The 22,595-nt window shown below is 42.8% G+C and overlaps 4 protein-coding genes across 8 annotated transcripts; all 4 read left to right on the forward strand.

The window, feature by feature from the left end:
* Positions 1-726: 726 nt before the first annotated feature.
* On the forward strand, positions 727-3,515 carry ppp1r27a (protein phosphatase 1, regulatory subunit 27a). Its single transcript, XM_035616528.1, has 3 exons — positions 727-1,528; positions 1,727-1,877; positions 2,561-3,515. Exons 1-3 carry the CDS (start codon positions 1,093-1,095, stop codon positions 2,679-2,681), a joined length of 708 nt encoding a protein of 235 aa, XP_035472421.1. The 5' UTR covers positions 727-1,092; the 3' UTR covers positions 2,682-3,515.
* A 509-nt stretch (positions 3,516-4,024) lies between these two features.
* On the forward strand, positions 4,025-7,422 carry mcrip1 (MAPK regulated corepressor interacting protein 1). 4 transcript variants are annotated; one of them, XM_035614276.2, is made up of 5 exons: positions 4,025-4,154; positions 5,655-5,748; positions 5,922-6,025; positions 6,458-6,562; positions 6,658-7,422. In XM_035614276.2, exons 2-5 carry the CDS (start codon positions 5,741-5,743, stop codon positions 6,720-6,722), a joined length of 282 nt encoding a protein of 93 aa, XP_035470169.1. In that variant the 5' UTR covers positions 4,025-4,154; positions 5,655-5,740; the 3' UTR covers positions 6,723-7,422. The 4 variants fall into 4 exon arrangements, with proteins under 4 accessions (XP_035470169.1, XP_035470167.1, XP_035470170.1 ...); XM_035614274.2 differs by having other exon boundaries at positions 4,026-4,154; positions 5,907-6,025; XM_035614277.2 differs by lacking the exon at positions 4,025-4,154 and adding an exon at positions 4,374-4,525.
* A 538-nt stretch (positions 7,423-7,960) lies between these two features.
* alyref (Aly/REF export factor) lies at positions 7,961-11,024 on the forward strand. Of its 2 annotated transcripts, none has more exons than XM_035614271.2 (6): positions 7,961-8,331; positions 9,746-9,901; positions 10,003-10,150; positions 10,305-10,368; positions 10,448-10,637; positions 10,720-11,024. In XM_035614271.2, exons 1-6 carry the CDS (start codon positions 8,083-8,085, stop codon positions 10,732-10,734), a joined length of 822 nt encoding a protein of 273 aa, XP_035470164.1. In that variant the 5' UTR covers positions 7,961-8,082; the 3' UTR covers positions 10,735-11,024. The 2 variants fall into 2 exon arrangements, with proteins under 2 accessions (XP_035470164.1, XP_035470165.1); XM_035614272.2 differs by lacking the exon at positions 7,961-8,331 and adding an exon at positions 8,339-9,356.
* A 1,427-nt stretch (positions 11,025-12,451) lies between these two features.
* On the forward strand, positions 12,452-22,100 carry arhgdia (Rho GDP dissociation inhibitor (GDI) alpha). The gene is made up of 6 exons (XM_035614273.2): positions 12,452-12,598; positions 18,592-18,785; positions 19,957-20,040; positions 20,449-20,525; positions 20,615-20,678; positions 21,640-22,100. Exons 2-6 carry the CDS (start codon positions 18,596-18,598, stop codon positions 21,840-21,842), a joined length of 618 nt encoding a protein of 205 aa, XP_035470166.1. The 5' UTR covers positions 12,452-12,598; positions 18,592-18,595; the 3' UTR covers positions 21,843-22,100.
* The last annotated feature ends 495 nt before the right edge of the window (positions 22,101-22,595 follow it).

The raw sequence follows: 22,595 nt of genomic DNA on the forward strand, positions 1-22,595 counted from the left end.
CGTTTTATTGGTGTATCTGGTTATGATGCAAAGGGCAAGCGTGATGTGTCACATGACGAACCTGCAGGTCAAAAGGGAGCACAAGAAGGAACATCAGGAGCGAAAGGAGTGAGAACCCTCGGGGGCACTTGACTGACCTTGGGAAAAAATTCTGAAACATGACCTAAAATCTTCTCTACGTTGCAAAATAAAAAATACTTTTGTCACTGTTTCTGGAATCAAAGCAGTGATGCTGAGATTATATTGCGCCATCAGATATGACGTAAGCAGACAGATCAACAACACATGCCAAGATGAAATCATGTGCTATTGCCCTCTGATGTTGTTTATTTATCCTGCAATACGTCTCAGTGGCTAAAAGCTCCAAAACAACATGATTCACAGAAAACGGATGCACTTAACCACTTCCAATAGCCCAAAATAGACATATGACTTGGCTCCAAGCCTCCCACAAATGTCAATTTGAGGCATAGTCTGCTTCTGGCAATTTTTGGTTCTGATATTTATCTTAGTTGTTTAGATGTTTATGTGGTAAGGTGTATCACGCAAGACACAAGGAGAACATCTTTGTAAACAGTTTTTATGATCTAGGGGTGGGTGAAGTGTCAGTGGACGTGTGTCTATGCAGTGGGAGGAGCTGTACAAGGGCCACTCGTTTCTGAGCTGAAGTCACTGGATATTAGGCCCCAAAATAGCCCCGCAGAAGGTATATAGGGGCACCACCAACTCGCCCCATCAGACGACGGTCCAGTGCAGCAGCAAACACACTGTGCGTGCAAACCATTTCAAATCCAGACGGGAGAAATTCACGGCAGGCGAGAAAAAGAGGACAACACAAGCCAAAAGAAGGGGACTGGGACACAGTGAAGTGAAGCAAAGGATTTTGAAAAGTGCTTGTTCGAAACAAAGTTAGTAGCAGCAGCGGCTACTTCAGTCTGGATATATAAAAGAGACAAGAAAGGAGAGGACAAAAAGGACACACCGCAAAGGATACTGCCCTTTTCTTGGATTTGTGAATTTCTCACGGATTTCTCACTTCCCTCCTCCTGGGCTGAAAGCAGAGGGGGAGGCAGAGCCGCAACCACCGCAGTGATGAAGTTCAACTACCATGTACCAGTGTCAACATACACACGCACTTCACAGTACACACCAACGTACCACACACCCACATATTACAGCCCCTCACAGTACACGCCGACGCAACACAAATCCACATATGCCTCCACAACAAAGTACACCCCGACACAGTACAGCACAACACAGTACACGCCATCGCACTACACGTCCACGTACAAATCAGCACCAACGTACATCCCTTCGTATGGCAAAGAGTCGCGGTACAGTTCAACACGTCGCACAAAAGCACAGGAGAGTCCTGCACCTGTAATACCAGTCACACCGCCAAAGAGAACAGTGCACTTCCCCAATGACATCGTCTTCCAGGATATTGTTAGACGAGGGGATATGGAGCAAATCGGTCGGTTCATGCGAGCGAGGAAGGTTCGTGTGGATACAGTCTTCCACTCAGGTCAGTTAACTTCCCTCAGTTTCTACTTTACCAAATGTCCGGCAGCAATATTCCCCTGCAGGCATCGAAACCCCCCAAAATGAATCAGATCCACCTTTAGGAACTATGGCATCATTTGATGTTAACAGTGACCTCACCTGACTGCATGTCTGTGCACAGCGGTGTCGCTGCAGACGACTAATTTAGTTTTGTGTGCAGGTATGGCAGCACTACATGAGGCTGTGCTGACAGGAAACCTGGAGGTGGTAAAGCTGCTGGTGAAATATGGTGCCGATGTTCATCAGAGAGACGAGGATGGCTGGACGCCACTTCACATGGCCTGCAGTGATGGCTACCCAGAAATTGCCAGGTAACTTTTGGGCCTTTAAGCAATTTAGACCGAATCATACACTGTACGTCTTCATCATTTGCTGCAGATTTCTGAAAGGCAAAAATAAATGTATGTCCTTCAAAATATAAATGTCAAGTATTAATATTATGGAGGACAATTAGAGGCATTTGAAACGACACTAATGTGAGGGTCAAAATTAGAATATATAATGGGCGTTGGAAAAATCCAAAGAAGAATAACAGGTCACTTGACCACAACATCTTCAGACAAATCACTTGACAAACTGTAGTTGTATATGATACTGGTATGTTGGCATGGAATCTTGGCAATACATATTAAAAGTGACTAAGCATCATGAGTAAGTAAAAACATTTTACGAGGCAAGCCCAGGGATTAAGAAGGCAAGACAGTGGAGATAATATACATTATACAAATATCAGCATGCTTTGTTTTATTTAAATCCCTTAGGTGAAACTATAAGGTCATAAACTGATTCACAACACATAGAAGAGCTGAAGTAATACCAATTTTGACAGTTCCTTTTATTTCTGAAGTCTCTGAAGCCTCTTGTGACACAATGAAAACACACATCCACACGTCACTGAAGACGATCAGTTGCACAAACGACAAACAATGTGATGCTTTTTGTTCATGAGAGTCCAACATTCGTTTGACGATACGCTGCTTCATTGTCCACTCAGCTATCTGCTGTCGATTGGAGCCAGCACAGAGGCGGAGAACGAGAGCGGCGAGAAGCCAGCAGACCTCATCGACCCAGAATGCAAAGAGCTGGCCAAACTGTTTGAGGCTGGCTGCGTGTGATTGGCCACCATATGGACAAAAGAGAGAACAGCAGCAGAGAGGACAGAACCTTGAGCTCAGGCCCACAGATGACTATACTCGGACATGTCACTGATCCTGTAAACCAAGGTGGTGGGTCCGTTTGTTGGTTTCAGTGTAGCACAATTTTCTGTGAGATTTTTTTTTCTTCTTCTAATTTTAGCCATGAAGTAAAACTCAATTAGGCTGTATCTCCCTTTCAGGTCTTGTCTGGTATTATCTAATTTGACTTTATTTTGTGAATACAACACAAATTTAATTCAATTTGTGTTGTCCTCATACGGTTAATGTCTATGAGTGTCTAAGATACCACAATGTCAAACATGTGTCACTGAAATGCCATCTTGACTTGTGATGTATAGTCCATTCTGAAGAAAATGTAATTAGTTTTCTATCCTCACAAACATGTCCGTTTCAGCATTATATCAACTGTGTTAGTGTTAAGCATCTAAGTAGCTGGTTGCACTGAGCTTCCAGTCTGCGGTCTTAGTGTATATTCAATTTACAACATAGAATTTGAGCCTCGATGTTTGTGTCTTATACAAAGAGCTATGTATCTTCACTGCTGGGCAGAAAGAGGATCATCCCAATTAATAATTGATACTTTATAGATAGGCCGGGAATGAAAAAAAAAAAAAGAAACGTCAATGTTTTGCTGTACAAGCACTTCTACTGTTGCAGTATTTCCTCCCTGATGCATTGCTGTTGGTTTCTGTAGTGGAAAGTAGGAATCTCAGCAATGAAAGTCTTATAATTTTCTCTTCAATAATTATTTTTGTACATTTTCATAAATAAAGAAACCTTTTGTAAATATGACTGACTTTCAATTGTGGAGTCTGTTTGAGAACGAGAGAGATAACACTGGTATTTTCACCACCATCACTTCAAGCTGTAGCTTTTCAACAGTTGTCCTCCTTTCTATGTAAACAGCTGTTACCGTATATATAAAAATACTTGGGGCAGAAGCTGTCCCCTCAGCTTCAGTCTGTTTTTTTATGTAGCTACTTTACAATTGTGATACTAGTAAATGGAAACACAAATTATACATATATTTATTTTTAATCCTGATATTTGAGATTAATATAAGAATTGAAATACAGTGACAACAATGAAAAACACTGTAATGTATTTATTAGAAGTAGAAAGTTTTAAAACAGGTGTAAAAAGATGTAGATTAACTACTATATATACTGACACTTATTATATTGTATTATATTATATTATATTATATTATATTGTATTATATTATATTGTATTATATTAGAATATATTATATTGTATTACATTATACTATATTGTATTATATTACATTACATTATATTATTATAGAGAGCTTTCACTTCCGTGTCCTCTCCCGGAAATGATTCGTTGGCATTGGCAACGTTTTAGCCAGGTCTAACGGCGTACACAATCTCTGAATAAAGGAATCGAAAGGAAAGATTGTACAAAAATAAGGTTGGTCGGAATCTTTTGACGATGCGTTCTTTGGTGGGTCGTATTTAAAATGTGGCCGTCGGGTCACGCGTCCCTTCGCATACACATTTGTACCGGCAGCGCTGTTGCGATATTAGCCGTTTGAAGCTAACCCGTACGCCCAGACAATGTAAATCAGCAGCTAGCTGGCTAACGCGAGCTAGAAGTATTGTGTCAGCAGATCTATAGTTAGCGGCCCCTCGGGACGTGGCCGCGGGGCCACACGGGTCCCCACCGCCTCCAACGACCTCCCAGTCGAGCCCACCAGTCCGTCCGCGGCGGGGCCGGCGGCGGCGTGCGGGGCTCGGCTCGCTGGCGCCGGCGACGCGACCGAAGGCGACCGAAGGCGAAACGTAAACAAAACCCTCTCGGCTGGCTCGCTCGCCCCAGACGCTCAGTTCACCTCCGCCTCGTTAACGACGTTAACAGCAGTCGCGCGCACGGTAGCAGATGGTCAGAAGCCATCGGAGGACGCAGCTCGGTGAGCGTCCTCCGATGGCTTCTGACCATCCATGGCTTAAGATCACATCTGAAGGGAAAACCATCCACAATGACTTTCAGGTTAAAGTTCAAGTAACACTGAGCAAAAACCAAAAGCTGGGACTGCTCTATTAATATGGGGCTGGACGTTATGATGTAGGGAGGCGTGACGTTGTGGATCAATTGCCTTTCTTTCAATGAATTGATTCACTGTTCAGTCGAGGGAACATGAAAAGCCGATCAGACCTTTGCAGAGCCACAACTGACGCCTTCAAATGTTCTTTTTTTGTTTGTTATTTCTTTTCCATCCACAGTGGTGGATGGAAAACAAAGCCGCTCATTAGTAAATCTGCAATCAGGTCATATTTAGGTGTTGTTTTACTAATTTTTGCTTCAGAGATATCAATCAATTATCCAAATAGTTACTGATTATCTTTCTTAAGCTCAGTTAACCAATGAATCAAGTAATCGCTTCAGCCCTAAACTATTATAATATGTTATCATTAGATTCATTTATTTCAGTTACTTTGGGCTGTTTTATGAAGGATCAACCAATGTTCATTTTCGTGATGGATTATCCTGCTGTTTATGTTCCTGGTTTGTAAAAATTCAGAAAATAGTGACGCCTTCATAATGCTTGTTGTGTACAATCAAAAGTCCGAACCCTAAAAATTATTTAGAAGATGTTGAAAGTTATCTGAAGGGAAAGCAGCACATCTTCACATTTGAGCAGCTGGAGCCATTAAATATTTGCTATTTACACTTGAAAATTTTCTACAATTAAAAAAAATAGATACCAATTAATTGTCTCTCATACCATCTTGTATATACTGCTGGGTAATTTAAAATTATAACAATTTATCATATTTTATAAGTTTCTTTGAGTAACTTGTGACTTAAGCAGTAGAAAGTACATTACATTAGTAAATGCACTTGCAATGTTAGGAACAGGCTTCTTAGATCATGCGGGATGCTTAAGTTGTCACTCTTGTTTATTTAAAGAATCCAGCCGAGGACTTCTGAACCTTTGTGTCCGTCAAACCCACTCACCATAGAGGAGCGAGGAGCGAGTACAGACTGCAAACAGAATGACCAGGTGAGCAGAAAAATAAATAAATGCCTGCACAAGTATGAACTGTGTTAGGGCTTTGCCACACAAGAACATTGTGTTAAATTTACTTTGCAGTAAATAAAGATTAATGAAACAAATGTTTAGTTTGTGCAGCTAATGTTGCTGTTTTCATGTTTATGAAGCTCATCTGCTCCCAGGATGGTGAATAGTTACAAGCGGACTTCAAGCCCCCGATCCCCTACTAACAGTGGGGAGCTCTTCACCCCTGCACATGAGGAAAATGTGCGCTTTATACATGAAAGTAAGTATGCTCCCAAATGTTGACATGTTGCTCATTGCTTATATTTAGAGGTATGCTGTTCGCAATTTTTTTTTCAAAGTCCAGCTATCGTCTTTTTAGTGGAATGGTTGATGTGATGAATTGAAAAGACTCCTTTAGTTAAAAAAAGAATAACAGCAATGTAGTGATCTGTAACATGTATTTGTATAATAGCTTATCCTAACGTTACATTGTAACATCATAGCTTAAATGTTAATGATTTTGTTAACAACATCATAGCATTTTACGCTTGGCAGTCAGATTTTTCTTCTGCAGTGTCTCAGACTCAGTGAAACTGGATACTTAAACTACATGTCACCTTCATTAAGTTGAACTTGTTATTACCGGTCTCCACAGTTTGATAAGATTTCCTCAATGTTACAAAAAGCATTGTTGTCTTTACCCCCTCTTCAGCCTGGCAGTTTGTGCTCAGAGACATCAGATCAACACAGAATAGTGAACGTAATGACCGTGGACCACAGGAGTATGTGGAGAAGAACCCAAATCCTAACCTACATTGTAAGTTACTGTAACATATTAGTGAAGTAGATTTGGTTGTCCTACTGTCCCACTAAAGGATCTTATTAACAGCTTCTCTCTGCCTGCTCTTGCAGCTTTTACACCAGTGGACCTGAGTGACCTCAAGAAACGCAACACACAGGACTCCAAAAAGTCCTAGTCTTTCTCACGATGGTCCGGCCGCTTTTTTTTCTCCACCCATTATCCTCGAGAACTTTTCCTCTGTCAGCCAGAAAGTCAGCTCTGTTGGCCAGTCTAGCACAGAATGCCAAGTTTGTTACTAAACTCTGGACCATAGCAACACCTGTCTCTTTGTTTATCATCTACAACCGACTAAGAAGAAAAGAACTGGGATTTCCGGGAGTACAAACTCTCACCTCTCTTGGTTCATGTTTTTTTTTTTTTCAAGTCTCAAAATCTTCATTTGTACATTGTTTATGTGGATGGGACTGACGCAAATTTTCATCACAATTCGCTGACTTCTGATGCTGAGATACAAACTGTTGACACTCTCCACAGGACAAAAAGACTGCAGTCTTAAATACAAACCCTGTTTTCTTTACTACTGCTACTTATATGACTTTGGAGGAAAATGCGAAAGGGCTGACTTCTATTTTATTTGTTTTTGTTTTGGGAGATAGTTTGATCAATAAATTGTAGAGGTGATGAAATGGTCACATTGGATACACACTTTATGGGCAAGCCAAATGCAATATAGAAGGCCAACATTTTTATTATAAATTTTCTTGCTCTCAAATGGACTTTACTAAGTAGAGACCTCCCCAAGTATACTGCCCTTGGTTAACCCCCTCCTTCCCTAAACGTTGAAACAAAATGTTGAATAAAAGACTTTTACAATACTTCTGCTTGTATTGATGCTACATGAATATTGACCAGAATGAATTTCCCTCATAGCTGGGGATGATGATTATTTATGACTCGTTATTGGTCATGGGTGTAAACATCTGAAAAAGTAAATAATGTGTTAGAGCTGAAAGTCACATGTTCATACTTGCTTTTTTGTTTATTTTTTTTACGATTAGATGTTTTTTTTTTCAAGTAATAGAAAATTAAGATTTTTGGCAAATGTTCGTAATCAAGTAGCTGGAACCAGAACAAAATTTATAAATTCAAGCATATTTTCTTAAAAAAATTATTTGTGTGATCTTTTCAGATTTTCGAATCTGCTGTCGATGAATTGAATAATCATTTCAGCTTGAATCTGTGAAGCAAAAACATGGAGAAGTCATGTTGATAAAGTGAGCCTGTGAAATTACATGATGTAGTAGCATTAATTGACGGTAGCCCACGCCTGTGTGTTTCTTGTTTCCACGTATTGCGTGATGACGTCAGGTTTACGTGCAGTACGTGCTGTAGCAGTCCATATATAGCCAACGTGCGCTAGCTCATTGTGTTTTGTCGTCGGGCCAGAGAACGCTGAGCTGTGAAAGGGACCAACCGAGTCTAGGGTGTATTTTTTTTAAACTTCGTTTACAGTTTAGCATTACCGGGGCAGCATAATGACCGATAAGATGGATATGTCTCTAGATGACATTATCAAGCAGAACAGGCAACAAAGAGGTGGCGGCCGCGGTGGAAGAGGCCGAGGCCGCGGAGGCTCGGGAGGCGGCCGCGGTGGAAGCGCTGGTCGTGGAGCAGCAGCAGTCGGCGGCGGCGGAGGATTTGGAGGCCGAGGCGGTGGATCCGGCCCAATGAGGAGCCGACAGAACCTGAACCGCGGTAGAGGCAGACCAACGCCTTACAGCAGGGTATGAGAAAAATAGAGGAATGGGCAGAAAAAGGAAAAAAAAACCTTCGGCAAACCTGAAAATGCCTCGGTGACGTCCTTCTATTCTCCTAGCTTGCCAGCTAACCCTGTAGCCAGCTTGCTAGTCAAGCTAATATAATGATCGCTGACCGCCGAGTTTCCCTCGGAGGGGAGCTCTATAGTTTGCGGTTTAGCCTTAACGGAAGTTGTGCGCATAGCTTGCCCCCATCTCCCACCACCGATAAGTGTTGCATCGTTTTCCAAGAAGAGGCCACTCGGGAGAGCGAGAGTCGCCGTCTTGCCTTACCAACTAAAGTTGGATCGTGAAGGCCTCGGCGGCGCCATTTTGAATCCAGCACCTTAGATTATAGCTAGTCCTCCACGGGCAGTAAGAGTCGCTTTCCCCCCCGACTGTCAGGTCGATGACGGTGAGAGGAAGTCACTTCATCGAGAAAATTCACCCTCAAATGATTTTTTTGCCCCCCACCACTGTTGGAGCATAGTTTTTGTCCATGTCCCGGTGCGGCGTCCTGGTGGCCTTTTGTTCGGGAGTGGCTGGCGGGTTTCACAACAAGGCCCGTGTGGTGGCTTTTCGACCAGTGTGGCGGTTGCTCTTGGATGGATCAGTGGACTTCAAACCCCCTGATGGTGTTCATGTGAGGCAAATCTTCGCTCCTTTAGTGTATGAATATCTAGACGAGCACAACAAAACCCCAATCAAAATGGCGTGGCCTCAAAATGGACGCTTAGATAATCCGCTCTCGAAGAGAGGGGGCAGCCGGCCATTTTCTATTTGTTTTTGTTTTTTCTTCTGGCCAATCCCCATTTTCTTATGGACAATTCCCCTTCACGAACGCCAGTTTCGTGGCTTGGTAAAGAACTCTTGGGAGAACCAGGAAACACGGTGCAACGCTGGAGGCAACGCTGCTTCAGATGGCGACCCCCCTCCCCCCTGTGTACCCGAGGATCGTATCAGGAGAGCCTTTGGTGGAGGCGCAGATGGCAAGAGTACAGTGGGCAATTTGGGTACAAGCTGTTCAGGGTTTTAACATAGGGGGTTTGGGTGGTGGGGTAACCGTAGCCAGCTTTTAGCTTAGGACCATTGATGTACATGTTCTCAGCATATGCCTTTGTTGTTTACAATATGTGTGTACACAGAGGTGATAAGCAGCCCATCCCCTTGCCTTTATGGCAACATTTGTCCTGTGCATGTCCTTCTGTCTGAACTGGATCACTTGCTTGTAGTGGTGGGGTGGGCAGGGAACATTGGGGACCCTCTCGGGGGAGCTGAGTACCCTGGCCCTGTTGGAAGTGGAGCCCCTGCTTGCCCCAACACCCATCCGTGTGGACTCTGTGATTGACAGAGGCAAGGGGATCCTGAAGTCAGCAGGTGCGTTCTCTTTCGTCTGTTGCAGCCTAAACAGCTTCCAGATAAGTGGCAGCACGACATGTTCGACAACGGCTTCAGCGGCTTCAACGCTGCTGGGGGTGGCGGAGGAGCTGGCGTGGAAACTGGAGGGAAGCTCCTCGTCTCCAATCTCGACTTTGGCGTCTCGGATGCAGACATTCAGGTATTTTGGTTTTCCCTTAACCCGTTTGTTTTTATTGTATTTGCTTTCCAAACTGGATGGCGCGAAGGGACAACTGCTCAGGATTTGATTTTCTCTTTCAGGAACTTTTTGCTGAATTTGGGACCCTGAAAAAGGCTGCTGTTCATTATGACCGATCAGGAAGAAGCCTGGGAACTGCAGATGTCCACTTTGAAAGGAGAGCAGACGCGCTCAAGGCCATGAAACAGTACAACGGCATCCCCCTCGATGGTATGCCCCAAACATTGAATACAACAATTGCTGTAGTTGACTTTGTTATGTAATCACCATTATTTATGATAGGTGATTTAAGAACATTAGTTTTCTGTCTGGCCACTCTATGCTGCCCTGCCCAATAGTGATTAAATTGTCTTTGTCTCTGTAGGGCGGCCTATGAGCATACAGCTTGTCACATCACAGATTGACACACAGAGGAGACCTATGCAGGGGTGAGTCTAGCTCTCTTTTTGAGAAACTTTACTTTCAAATGTATTGGATGCTTTATGTGACGTACATACTTTTTTTCAGTCTAAACAGAGGTGGTGGAGGCATGAACAGAAATCGTGGGGGCGGCTTCAGGGGCGGCATGCAGAGAGGTCGAGGGGGACGTGGTGCGGGCGGCCCAGGAGGAAGGGGGCGAGGTGGCCGTGGCGGTAACAGCAAGCAGCAGTTGTCAGCAGAGGAACTCGACGCTCAGTTAGACGCCTACAATGCCAGGGTATGTTCAGCTGTCAATACAGTGCCTATCACAAATAATCATGTTTTACCAGTTGTCTAACGTCAATCTTTTGTTTTCTCAGATGGACACCACATAGAGTGGAGGAACCCTGGGTTCTTATCCCTTCCTGTCTGCACAGAAGGGTGGACGTTAAAAAATGTGCAGAATATTTTACACTTGGTTGTCCTCTGGTGTGATTGAAATTGTTGTTCCAACTCCTTTTTAAATGCTCCGAAGTGTTTTTTACCAGTTATGTTTTATTTGTTTTTTTTTCCTCATGAACATGGTTTTGACTGTAGGTTGATGTGAATTGGGGGTTCCCAGTTCTTTCATGTACTCTGTAGTTACTGAGACTTGTAATAAAACCTGCAGTGCATATTCACCAAATGCTGTTTGTTTTTATGTTGCCAAAGAAAATTTCCTATTATTTGCCGTAATTACTTGTGTAACTTAAATTGGCTGATTTTATATATTTTGTTTTAGTTGTTATGGTCCTATGACCCCCACTGACTTTGTCATGATTTTTCTATTTGGCATCAAGTGAATTTCGTCGGTGACAAGGGAATAAAATCAGCACTTGGCCAGCTCTTGAATAGTGTGGGGGATTGATGTTTTGCAATACTAAATAGATTTATTGGCCATTCCGGTGTGTTGTGATTATATGCAACAAATTTTAATTTTATTTAAAACAATGAAGGTCCAGCTTTATACCAGATGTCAACTATAAAAATTCACAAACGAAGTGATCAAGCTTAATTGTTACGTAGGATCAGAAACTTCCCTCAGTAACTCCCTGATGTAATGCACCCCAACACCACTAGATGTCGTCCTGCTCTACAGCAGCACTTTCATATACAGTCTGGCAACAACCATATATGGTCTATAGTCGTGTCAAGTTGAGCCAACGGTTTCTGGCAAGTACTTGTCCTCTGTACCTGCTTGCCACGCCTGAGGAATGAACCGATTCGTGCAATTTTGTGCCGCCGCCGCTTGATAAGCTGCTGTGCTGTAGAGGTCACGTCTGTGAATGTGCTTCAACTGAGAAGTGAACAAAGGTTAAAGTATCTCAACCTCTGAAAGCAGCGTTTTGTGAGGTTTGCAGTGCATATCTCCAAGTCCACGCGTGTCCGACGCGTGTTTACAGGCACAAGGGTTTCATTGTTAGCAAATAAAGCTTCCGGTTTGGTTTTCACGATTGAGGCTTTCTTTGGTTCGGACGAATTAATGTTTGTACGTTTGCACAGCATTCACATAGATGTGGACAAAATACATTTAACAACCGACGACGTAATGTCAGCCAATGAAGCACTCTAACATGTATGACTGTTAATGAAGGAAAACCTTAATCAAATGCTTAATTGAAGTAGAAGTAGTTTGTTGCATGTAAAAGGTTTGGTCGGGAAAACATGAAGGTATATACATATAATTGACAAATATGAGAAAGGTGAAAAAACAAATGCGGATAATGAACTGTTTTTGATTTTTAGATGGATGATGGAAAATTTGATAAATGTCGAATAAAAATGAGATTTTCCTCTGAAATGCAGTAGTATATAAGTATAAATTAACATTCAAATGGAACTAGTCAAGGAAATGACACAATTGTACTTAAATTAGTGCGAAGCAGTAAATTATCTGATGACTCCCTTATACCAAGTAAACTAAAAGCTCCTATATAAAAATATGTCGAATAAAGTTTGAACAGCAGTGGAAGAAGGAGTACTCTAATCTTTTATTCAAAAATGATAGCATTAAATGCATTTTGTTTGTTCAGTAAAAGTGTTAACATCAAAACATGTTTATTTATTTTTTAGGTCTATCAGCTTTTAATTTGAAGGCGGCATACCGGATGTGGTCCTCTGTTTAGCGGCCGATGCCTCCGATTTTCCTCCGCCGCTTCATTTCCCTCAACGCTCGCAACCGTTCACAGGAGCGTGTCCCAGCCGAACAGCAGTAAAACGGTAAGAGTTGATGAAACACGAGTTAAACTCTCCTATTAACTCCTCCTAACCGACTAGCAAGCGAACCACGAGCTCGCTGTGGCAAAGTTAGCACGCGTTTACGCACTTGTTAGTGACGTATTGGCTAAGTTACGACGTTACACGAACGTGGATTGTGAGCAAATGTGTTCATCGACGAGCATCTTCCCACGGTCACGGCTGTGCCTTCTTTTGTAAAGTGCAGATTCATCAGCGTGTTGTGGTAGTGTAGCGTTCTCAAACTGCCTCAGTTGATGGCCAAGTGGTTATGAAGTTGTCCGGCGGTAGTGGAAAGTAAAAGAAGCGATCATCAGTTCGTTTCCGGGTGTTGAGCCCGACCTGGACTCACATTGTTGGTCGTTAAGTAACTGTAACGTCAGCCACTGCATCCACTTGTTCAACATAACTTGCATATTGATTAAACACATGGACTACAACCGGTATTACAACTGAGAACTTTGGTCTACTTTAACTGTGTGATGGCGACTCGGCCGTCATGTGCTATAAGAGGAACGGTTTCTGCCACTTCCTGGAACTCGTGTCTCATAGTTTGAATTGGCAACGGAATGCTCACACCTCAAAAATCAACCTCCATTTTGGCAGTGTTTTTTTCTTCTTCATTTTTTTTAAGGCTTTTATGGTCGAGTGCACGTAGATCTCATAGATCTCATCCTCTGAGAACGAAAGTGCATCAAGTGAGTCACTGCAAGTGTGATGTTTCAGCCCAGCGGCTGATAAGTAATTACTCTAAAGAGATCAACCAAACTGTGAATCCTCTCTCTGCGTCCTGTGGGCCTGACAACGATCCCTCCAAGTCCTGCGGGTCCTTTCTCAGGCCACTTTATTTTTCATCATCAGAGTCTGGAGGAATTTTCCTGATGACAGATTTCCATCACGGCCTTTTCATTTGCTTTATCTCAGCCGGAGGATCTGCAGCAGGCGCTGGGCGTCTCATTTGACTCGTGAAGGTTCCTCCGGCTTGGCCTCAGGCAGGTCAAAATGAACCACTGAAGGATCAGCATGTAACGTTTTCAGCGCAGGCGTTCTCCTTGACATCTGTACAATGAGCTGCGCACAAGTTTCAACAGCTCGGAGTGAAGTGTTCAAAGGTCAGAGCCGCGGGTCTGAACCAAACTGTGTTGCTCAAATTATCTTGTACATACATTTCCATGCGTTGGCTGAAGCAACAAGTTGATCGACCTGAACGTCAGCATGGGGGGGGTCTTGTTTTCACCCCTGTGTGTGTGTGTGTACAAATTTCTCAAAAACATACCCCACCCCTCGCACTAATGATCATCTCCAAAAGTCAATCGTCTGGACATACCCTCTTGGGAGGGTATGTGGCCCATGCACACAGTTTTGGCATCCAGAACAGGGCCGGATTTGAGCAGAGCGCCTGCCCGCTGCTGAGAATTGTCCGCTTGTTTGTGCGAACGAGCAGGATGTGCATCGCCCCTCCAATGCTTTTCATTCCGAATGACTACGTGCATTTTTTCGTGAATGCTGTGGTTGGTTAGCGTTAGTCTAATTCATAACACAGCATAAGAAATTCGCAGAGGCGACCATGAAGACTCATCATGTCGGTCACCTCCTCTGTTTTAGCTCAGCCTCTCGGGTGAATAGGTCCAGGGAACGGGATGCTCGCCAGCTCTCCACCCACACACACACGGACCAGTGGGAGTTAATTACGATTGGCCCTTTTTCCCCCTCGCATTGTGTGGTCCCCTCACCCAGAGCATTTTCTGTCAAAGAAAAGACTATGAAACTGAATTTTGCTTTTCAAACCGTACTTTGGTCGAATTCCTCTTGTAAAACGTGATGTTACCGCCTGTTGTATAATATCAGGCTGTTTTTGAAGAAAAATCATTATACAGCTGTAAACCTGCATTTTGTAGAGTCTGCCCCCTCCGCCGAGGCTGTTTGCTGCCCAGGGAGGCAGACTGGATCTGGGCATGTCACTGAAACCACCATTGAGCAGGGGGATTAGCCCCGACCTTTCAGCTGGCACCTTGGCCGTCCATTCACTCGCGGCTTCCTGCTGCTGTACGCAGGGATTTCTCAGCGGCTATTTTTAAAGCTTCCTACTGCTTCTGGTCCTTCCTGGGTTAGAGGCATGTTTTGTTTCTCTTTCCCCAAGAGCCACCTCTCTTTGTTGGCCACGTTCATTGTGATTAGCTCCGTCTTCTTTACTGACGAATCCATTTCTGTTATGGACATCCCGCAAAATCGATCTTATCTTGCCCCTTTTTAAAAGCGTTGGGCCAATAGTAGCTTTTGACTCTGTCAGTTAATCACAAACTCACTCTCTTCTGTCTGTTGAGGTTGACTTCCTCTACATTGCATCAGCTCTCCCAAGAGCTCTTGGCGCAACCCCTAGCTTTGGTATGTGTTGCACTACATCCTCAACTTGGTGGGAACGAGCACGATTTTATCTACTGACTTTACGTCTGGCAAGTGCTAGTGTCTTTTCATTTCATTACAAAATGATCAGCATGGCTTATCCTGACAGGTATATTGTTCAGAGGACGATTTGTGCCCCAGCTCTTCAGCAAATGGTGCAGTGCTCGACAGGATATGAATCATGACGCTCTTGCCCCAAAGGGGAAGTTTGCAGCAATATCTTGACAGACGAGACCTGGTTGCAGCCCGACATGCATATATTTTAGCTTGAAGTAAAAAGTCTGTGCTACTACTTGGTTGCTGTATTATCAAGTCTTGGTGCTTAGTGGTATACAGATACGCTCTATGGCGTAGTCACCATAAAGTTTCATTTCTTAAAAAACAAACAGAAATCACAGTTCCTGTTTGGCACAGCTCCAGCTTTTGCAGCTGTTGTGCTTTTTGCTCTGTTCTCCACTCGGGTAATGCAGTGAAACATAAATCAACACTAAAGTGGAAAAATATAATCTTATCGGGTGCTACTGCTGCTCTTCACATCAGTATGATGACACCAAAACATCAACTATTATGCATCAAATTCTTTTCAAATATGTGGATGAGAATTGTTGCAACATATATTAGATGAAACATGAAAATGTTAATGTACAGATTTGTAGATCAACAAGATCTGAGTTGGCAATATTAACTAAATTAAATTTTATCCAATTCTAGCCTCATCCGTTAATATTCATATTTATTTTGTAATGCTGGCTTTGGAGGTCATTGTTAGTACTTTATTGTAGTTTTTTCAAGGTTAGATTGAACTGTAACTCGTTGGATTTTGATGACTAATCAATTAGTTTATACAATGCAAAGTTTTGTGATATCTTTGTCCATAAATCACAATGATTTTTAAGACCACTCATTAGTTTACAGATGGAAAGACACCTGTCCTTAAAGGACACATACACACACTCTTCCACTCCCCTTCAAAAAGCTGTATCATCCCACAGGGATTCCTCTCTGACCAATTATCTTTAGTACCGTCTTAGTGACACTAACGGCTCCTGTCAAGAGAATCCTCTTAATGTGTCACTGCCCGATGACACCTCCACTCTCTCGTGCCCCTGAATGCCTCATTAGCTGTAATCCCTCCTTCAATAATCTCACCGCTCAGTGGTGTTGCTAAGGAACGGGGTCTAATCGGAGGGCCTCAGCTGCTGGCACGCCCGGTGTTTGGAAAAACTGCACTGTTAAGTCCAGTCAAGCAAACAGATTATGAGCGCTGCTGCATGCAGGTAACTTGGGCTCTGAGCTGTTCAACAGCACGACTGTCGACCGTGTGCACGATCTCATGACATTGCGTTGTCTCCTAGCAGACACTGGGACTGAACAATGAACGGGGCCTTTTCCTTTCTGTTTAGCATGTGGCCAGTTATCCACAGCCCGCATTGTTTGAGCAGGGTTAGCCAGAAAGAATGTGCATCATTATGCGGGTGGTGATGTCAATATTGTTAGAACTAATCCATTTTATGGAGCATGTGGTTCTGCAATTTAGCTGGATCAACGCTTTACTACATTGGTGGCATCTGTGAATGACGTGGCTAGTTGCAGACATTGCGTAACACAATTCTGACCAGTTTGGCTAATGCATCTGTGGGAAAATGCCATGTTTTATCAGTGGAAGACTATAGGGAAGCTGCACTGATACTATACTTCCACAGTAAAGGGACCATACAGTCTGTGGTAACTCAGCTCACACCTGATTGCCTCATGAAATCCACTAGTTTTCTGCATTTATTTTGTTAAATATTCTCAAATCTCATGACCCATTCTGTATTCATCAGGGCTGGTTATCATTAGTAAGACTAGTAGTAGAGAGTTTTGATCACTAGGACCTGATTGGGTGAAATTCTGATGAACCTGAATGAAGTTCACACAGAAACCTCAATGTACATTTTCAAAAAAGTTAAAAAAAAAAAAAAAAAAAAAGTCAAATGTGCTAGGACTAACTTTCCCAGAGTCTAAGATTATGTAAACTATTTCCTGACCAACAGAGGAAAACAAAGATTTCCACTGTACTGCCACAGAAGACTAAGAAAACAAGTCAATGTTCACGTTTTGAGACGCTGTAACCAGAGATTGTCTCGGCTCTTGAATCAAAAGCTAATCTGACTAGGCATTCAATGCCAGATTTAGTTACCTTGATATGTTTAACATTCAGCTGAGAGACGTCGCCCTGAGCCTTTTGCTCCTTTATGTACTTTTAAATGCAGAAGAAGCCTACTACGCTCATCCCCGTGTCCTCAGAGATCCTGTTTTTGTAGCGGAGCCGCAGCAGAAACACATCCGTCTTATTTGAGCCAGCAGCTTCCTCCTCTGTGACCGCGATGGCCGAGGGCTCGCGCAACCAGAACCGAGTAGACGGAAGCGGAAAAACAACCTGTTCCCTGATATTTCAAGAATGAATGATGTGGCTGCATTTCTCTGTTATCATGTCCTGTTTTCCTGTTACTCTGCAACACGGCGCCTCGCCTCTCATTTTCTCCGAGCGTTCAGGCATTGGATCTATTTTGTTTCCGGACGAGTTGGTTTGAGCCCTTTTTTAACATGAATAATGTGACATGAATAAAAAATCTACACATATAACTCCTCCTCTGAAATGAAGAAGAAAAAAACATTTCTGTCTGCATTACAGTAAGTACATCCAACTTATGAACCCTGAACAAACATTGACAAACCTTGTATGTAGGTGGAGTCAACTCAAATCCAAAACATTAGACTGATTGTGTTGTTCTGAGATGGCAGACGACCAAAAAAGGTGTTGATGAGCGTATTATCATCATCGTCATCATCATTCAGCTGCCTCTTGGCTTTTGCAGGTTTCCGTCAGTTTTGTTCAGGCTATCCCCTGCACATGCGCAACAGACGTCAACAGATAACTCTATTTTCCACAGTGTTTTACGAGCAGCAATTGAGTTAGCGTCTGCGGTGTTAGAAAATGGAAGATGTTCCCCGTAATGGCCGGTCCCTGCTCCGAATCAGCGTCCTCGCCTCTAATGAGCGGCGACTGTTATGAGACAGTGCAGCTGGGTGTAGATGTCCCATTGTCAGCACTGCTGCTCATCAGCTGTCAGTTTGTGCTAGTGAGGAGGAGTAGAGCTCAGATAATCATCTTTCAGACCACTGGGCCTCTGCTGTATGTTACTGCCGTGGCCTCAGAGAAACTGACTTCACGACCAAACCAGACTGTGAAGAAGGTTCACGTCACGTCAGGTGTCCTGGCTCTCGTCTCTCCCTTTGTGTTCGTTTGTGCGCTTTGAGAGAATCAAAGCATCTGGATAAATAGACTGTAAACTGAAGGATCTGTTTTCTAGTGTTTCTACGTGATCCGCGGCTTTACATTGCCAGAGTCAAAGTTCACTGAGGCGTTCTTCAGGATGGCTAATCTGTAATAAATATCCCCCAGCCGCATGTCTAATAAGCCAGGGTGGAAAGAGAAGTAAGGAAGAAAGGTGGTGTGTTGTGTTGAAACCTGCCATCAGTCCTGTCCTCTAATCGGTCCTCTCTGCTGTCACTTCTCCTGCTGCGGTTAGCACCATGGCAGAGCAGGAACCTACACCCGAGCAGCTGGCAGCGATTGCGACGGTCGATGATGAGGCCGACGCGGCGGTCAACTACAAACCCCCCGCCCAGAAGAGCTTGCAGGAGATCCAGGAGCTGGACAAGGATGACGAGAGCTTGCGCAAGTACAAGGAGGCGCTGCTGGGAAACGCTGGTGTGGTCGAAGGTCAGTGAGCGCTTTACGCTAACTCGCCATCTTCTAGAACAACCGGGAAGCTAGTAACTCACAGCAAACATTGTGATTTATCATTCAGTGCAGTCCCCTGCAGCAAAAAACATTGCTGTGGGTCCATGTGTGCGTGTCCCCCCACAACATTCTTTCCAAAGGCAATAAAGCCGGCCGCTCTGCGTGTTCGCTCTACCAATACTGCAGGGAATCAAACCTCTGTTATTACATGTGACAACAATTGAGTTACACATGAGTGTTTAAAAACTCTTAGATGGGCAAAAAAAATTATCACCAAATGACGGGATAGATTTATTTGCTTCTTTGCCTGATCATACATTTGCTTCCATTATACTGTCATTTTATTTTGCCAAAGCTCATTGACGTTTGTTTGAAGGTGACAATAGATGCATTCTTTGAAGAGGGCGCTTTTAAAAACAGAAATAGAAAAGATTTTAGTGTTTTTAGTACTGTACTATTTAATATATCATGTCAAATATTGGTACTGATATGAAAAGATTTTGACAATGGCTAAATTACTTGGTATATTTGGAGGTTTAAGACATTTTATAAGTTTTAAATGAGTCAACTAAACACAGAGTGAAAACAAAGTAAAACTGATCATTGTTTTAAGATTACAAAAATTCAAAGATAGTTTTGAATATGCATATTTTTTTCACCCATAAAAACATTATACATTTCATTATTCGACTGCCGTTACTTACCGAAATCTTGAGTGAGGGAAATATAAAGACAAATAATGAATGTGAATAACAAACCATAGAAGCAGATTCTGACACCATGTCAGAGCATATGACCTCACATACAGACGTGTGAACAGTATTGTCAGTCATGCGATGGTTTCAAAATGTGTGGATGTGACAGTCTTGGTGGCATTTTGTGTTGTTGAGCAGAAAGGGCAGTCCAAATTCCAAATTGAAATTGTCTTCAGACAGTGGAAGAGTACTGACAGGGACAGAGTAAAGAACTTAAGGTTTTTGTCAGAGTTTAAAGTTTTGGGTATAATGTAATCGCATGCAGAAAATAAGTTTAATAATTAAATTAGTGAGGTTCTGGATTGACCATTTGTGATCTCCAATATTTATTGAGGTAAAATGGCGATTGGACAGTAATCGTCTTTATAATTCTGTGATTTCCGTCTCCGTCTTAGATCCCAATGCCCCCAACGTCCAGGTGACGCGGATGACTCTGGTGTGTGATGCGGCGCCGCACCCTCTGGTCCTTGATCTGCAGGGTGAGTAGAGCAGATGGGGCAGTTTGGAATCTGGACAAAACTTCTAAACATTTGAAAAAGAAATCGGGATCATCACTAGTTGACTTCTGAAAGATCTTTACTTACAAGAAAGACTTCCAGCGTGTCCTTACAACAGACACACAGGAAAAATTGGCTCATAGTAAAATTAGTTATGAACAAGTCACATTCTAATGACCAGCTGGGTCATTAGTCTGTAATTAGTAATGGAATCATTCCTGTGTCCTGTGTGAGAGTCGTTCCCTGGTCGCACTCCTGCCCTCCCCTGGTGGTTACGGTGAACTGCAGAAGAGCAGCAGCAGCAGAGCTGGGCTCACTAGAAGCCTTACGCCACCTGGTGGTCAGTTTCATTGACTGCTCTGTCCCTGCTGCATTGTTCTTCCCTGACAGGAGACCTGGATAACTTCAGGAAGAACCCATTTGTGCTGAAGGAGGGAGTCGAATACAGATTGAAGATCAACTTCAAGGTGAGGGGGTCTCTGTTTTTTGTCTCGGCTTGTTGTGTTGAAACTGTTGCGAGGCGTGGAGATGTAACATGTTGCTATTTTTGTTTCAGGTCAACAGGGAGATTGTGTCAGGCCTGAAGTACGTTCAGCAGTCATTCAGGGCCGGGGTTAAAGGTAAAGCTGTCGAAAGGATTTTATTGAATCTGCAGTTCCTTTAGGTAGATATGTTTGTTTCTTCTGACTTGGAGACTTGTACAAGAAGATGGACACAGCTCTCACACATGAGTCATCAATCTTCTTATATAAATCTTGGAAAGCAAGTGAAATACCCTATTTCCCAAAATATTTAACTACTTCTTTAAAACCAGGTTTTAAAAAGTTCCCAAATTGATTTAATTTCCAGTGAAATTAAAACAATGTATGTCACACTGTATGTTTAGGTTCATGGACAAGCTGTTTGCCTTTACTTACCAGAGAGAAGGATGCGTTTGCTTTAGTTTTTACTAACACGTTCTAGATGTTTACAGTAACTGACTTGTTCTTGGTCTCAGAAATGAGAACGTCTGAGAGTCTGTGTGATAGAAAATGCAATGTATCGAAGCTGTGTGTGTGTGTGGCTGAATGTGACTTGTAGTGTAAAGAAGAGCTGCAACATTTAATCGATTAATCCATTAGTAATCGGCTCAAGTAGTTTTTAAGAAGAAAAAGTAAATATACTCTGATATCAGCTTCTTAAATGTGAATATTTTCTGGTTTCTTTGCTCCTCTGTGACCCTAAACTAAATATCTTTGATGTGTGGACAAAACAAAACATCATCTTGGGGTTTAAGAAACACAATCAACGTTTTTCACCATTTTAAGAACCAAAGAACGTAATTGATTAATCGAGAAAAATTATGGGCAGATAAATCGATAATAACAATAATCTTTCGTTGCAGCCCTAATGTAAGTCCCATTTATTGCCCGTTAGGACGAGAAAAAAAAATATTTATAATTTTAATCTGCATTGACAAAATTTCTTCTCTGTAACAAGCAATTTACTAGGCATAATTTCTGTTATAAAATCTGATTAATTCTGGTAATTGAGGATGTGCACGTTGTCACAACCACTTCTCCCTCCCTCTCTAATACGTAGTGGACAAGACGGACTACATGGTCGGCAGCTATGGGCCCAGACCAAAGGAGGAGTACGAGTTCCTCACCGCCATAGAGGAGTCGCCCAAGGGGATGCTAGCCCGCGGCACCTACAACATCAAGTCCAAGTTCACCGATGACGACAAACACGACCATCTCTCCTGGGACTGGAGCCTCACTATCAAGAAAGAATGGAAAGAATGATTCCCGACACCATCCTCCACCAATGTCTTCCTCTGCTTTGCCCCTCTCTCTCTTCCCTCTTGTTATAATTCCATTATTTCCCCCTCTGGATCCCTCTCTGGATTATTTGTTGACTTAAACTTTTGCTCTCTCCGTCCATCGACCCCATCCCCCTCAGTTACCATGTCTTTTCTAAATTCCAATCACTTCATCATTCCTCCCAAAGTAAACACTTCATTTGTTTACACCCAACCTTTCTGTTAAGTATAAAAAAATTTAGGCAAACAATGTGCAAAATCCAGAATTTTTTTTTGCAGTAACGGTTTCTTTATAAAATAAAAAAGTAAAAAAATATATATATGTTAACTGCTCTTGGAAAAAAAAAAAAAAGAACAATGTGATTCCCTTTTACCCCACGCTGCTTCTTTTCTTCTCCCCTTTCTTTCTTCTGTTTTTCAGATTGTTTTGTACGATTACCACGATCTGCCTTAGATATATTAGCATATTACATATTACAGGAAGCAGGTGTGCTGTATGTACTGGGCCACTGTGCAGTCATTGAGCAATCATCGCTGGACACAACTCTTGGACACAGTCCCCCTAAAGCCTTTGAGCAGATTATTTGTACCAGGGTCTTGGAAAATAATTTGGAATTTAGGCCATGCCTTGTTCAAATGGTTTAGCTCCCTGAAAAGTCTGCTGAGAGAACGGGGGAAACTAAATGACCTCTTTCCCCTTGCTCTAGGTGTGTGTGTGTGTGTGTGTGTGTGTGTG

Source organism: Scophthalmus maximus, chromosome 17 (assembly GCF_022379125.1).
Source record: "Scophthalmus maximus strain ysfricsl-2021 chromosome 17, ASM2237912v1, whole genome shotgun sequence".
NCBI lineage: Eukaryota > Metazoa > Chordata > Actinopteri > Pleuronectiformes > Scophthalmidae > Scophthalmus > Scophthalmus maximus.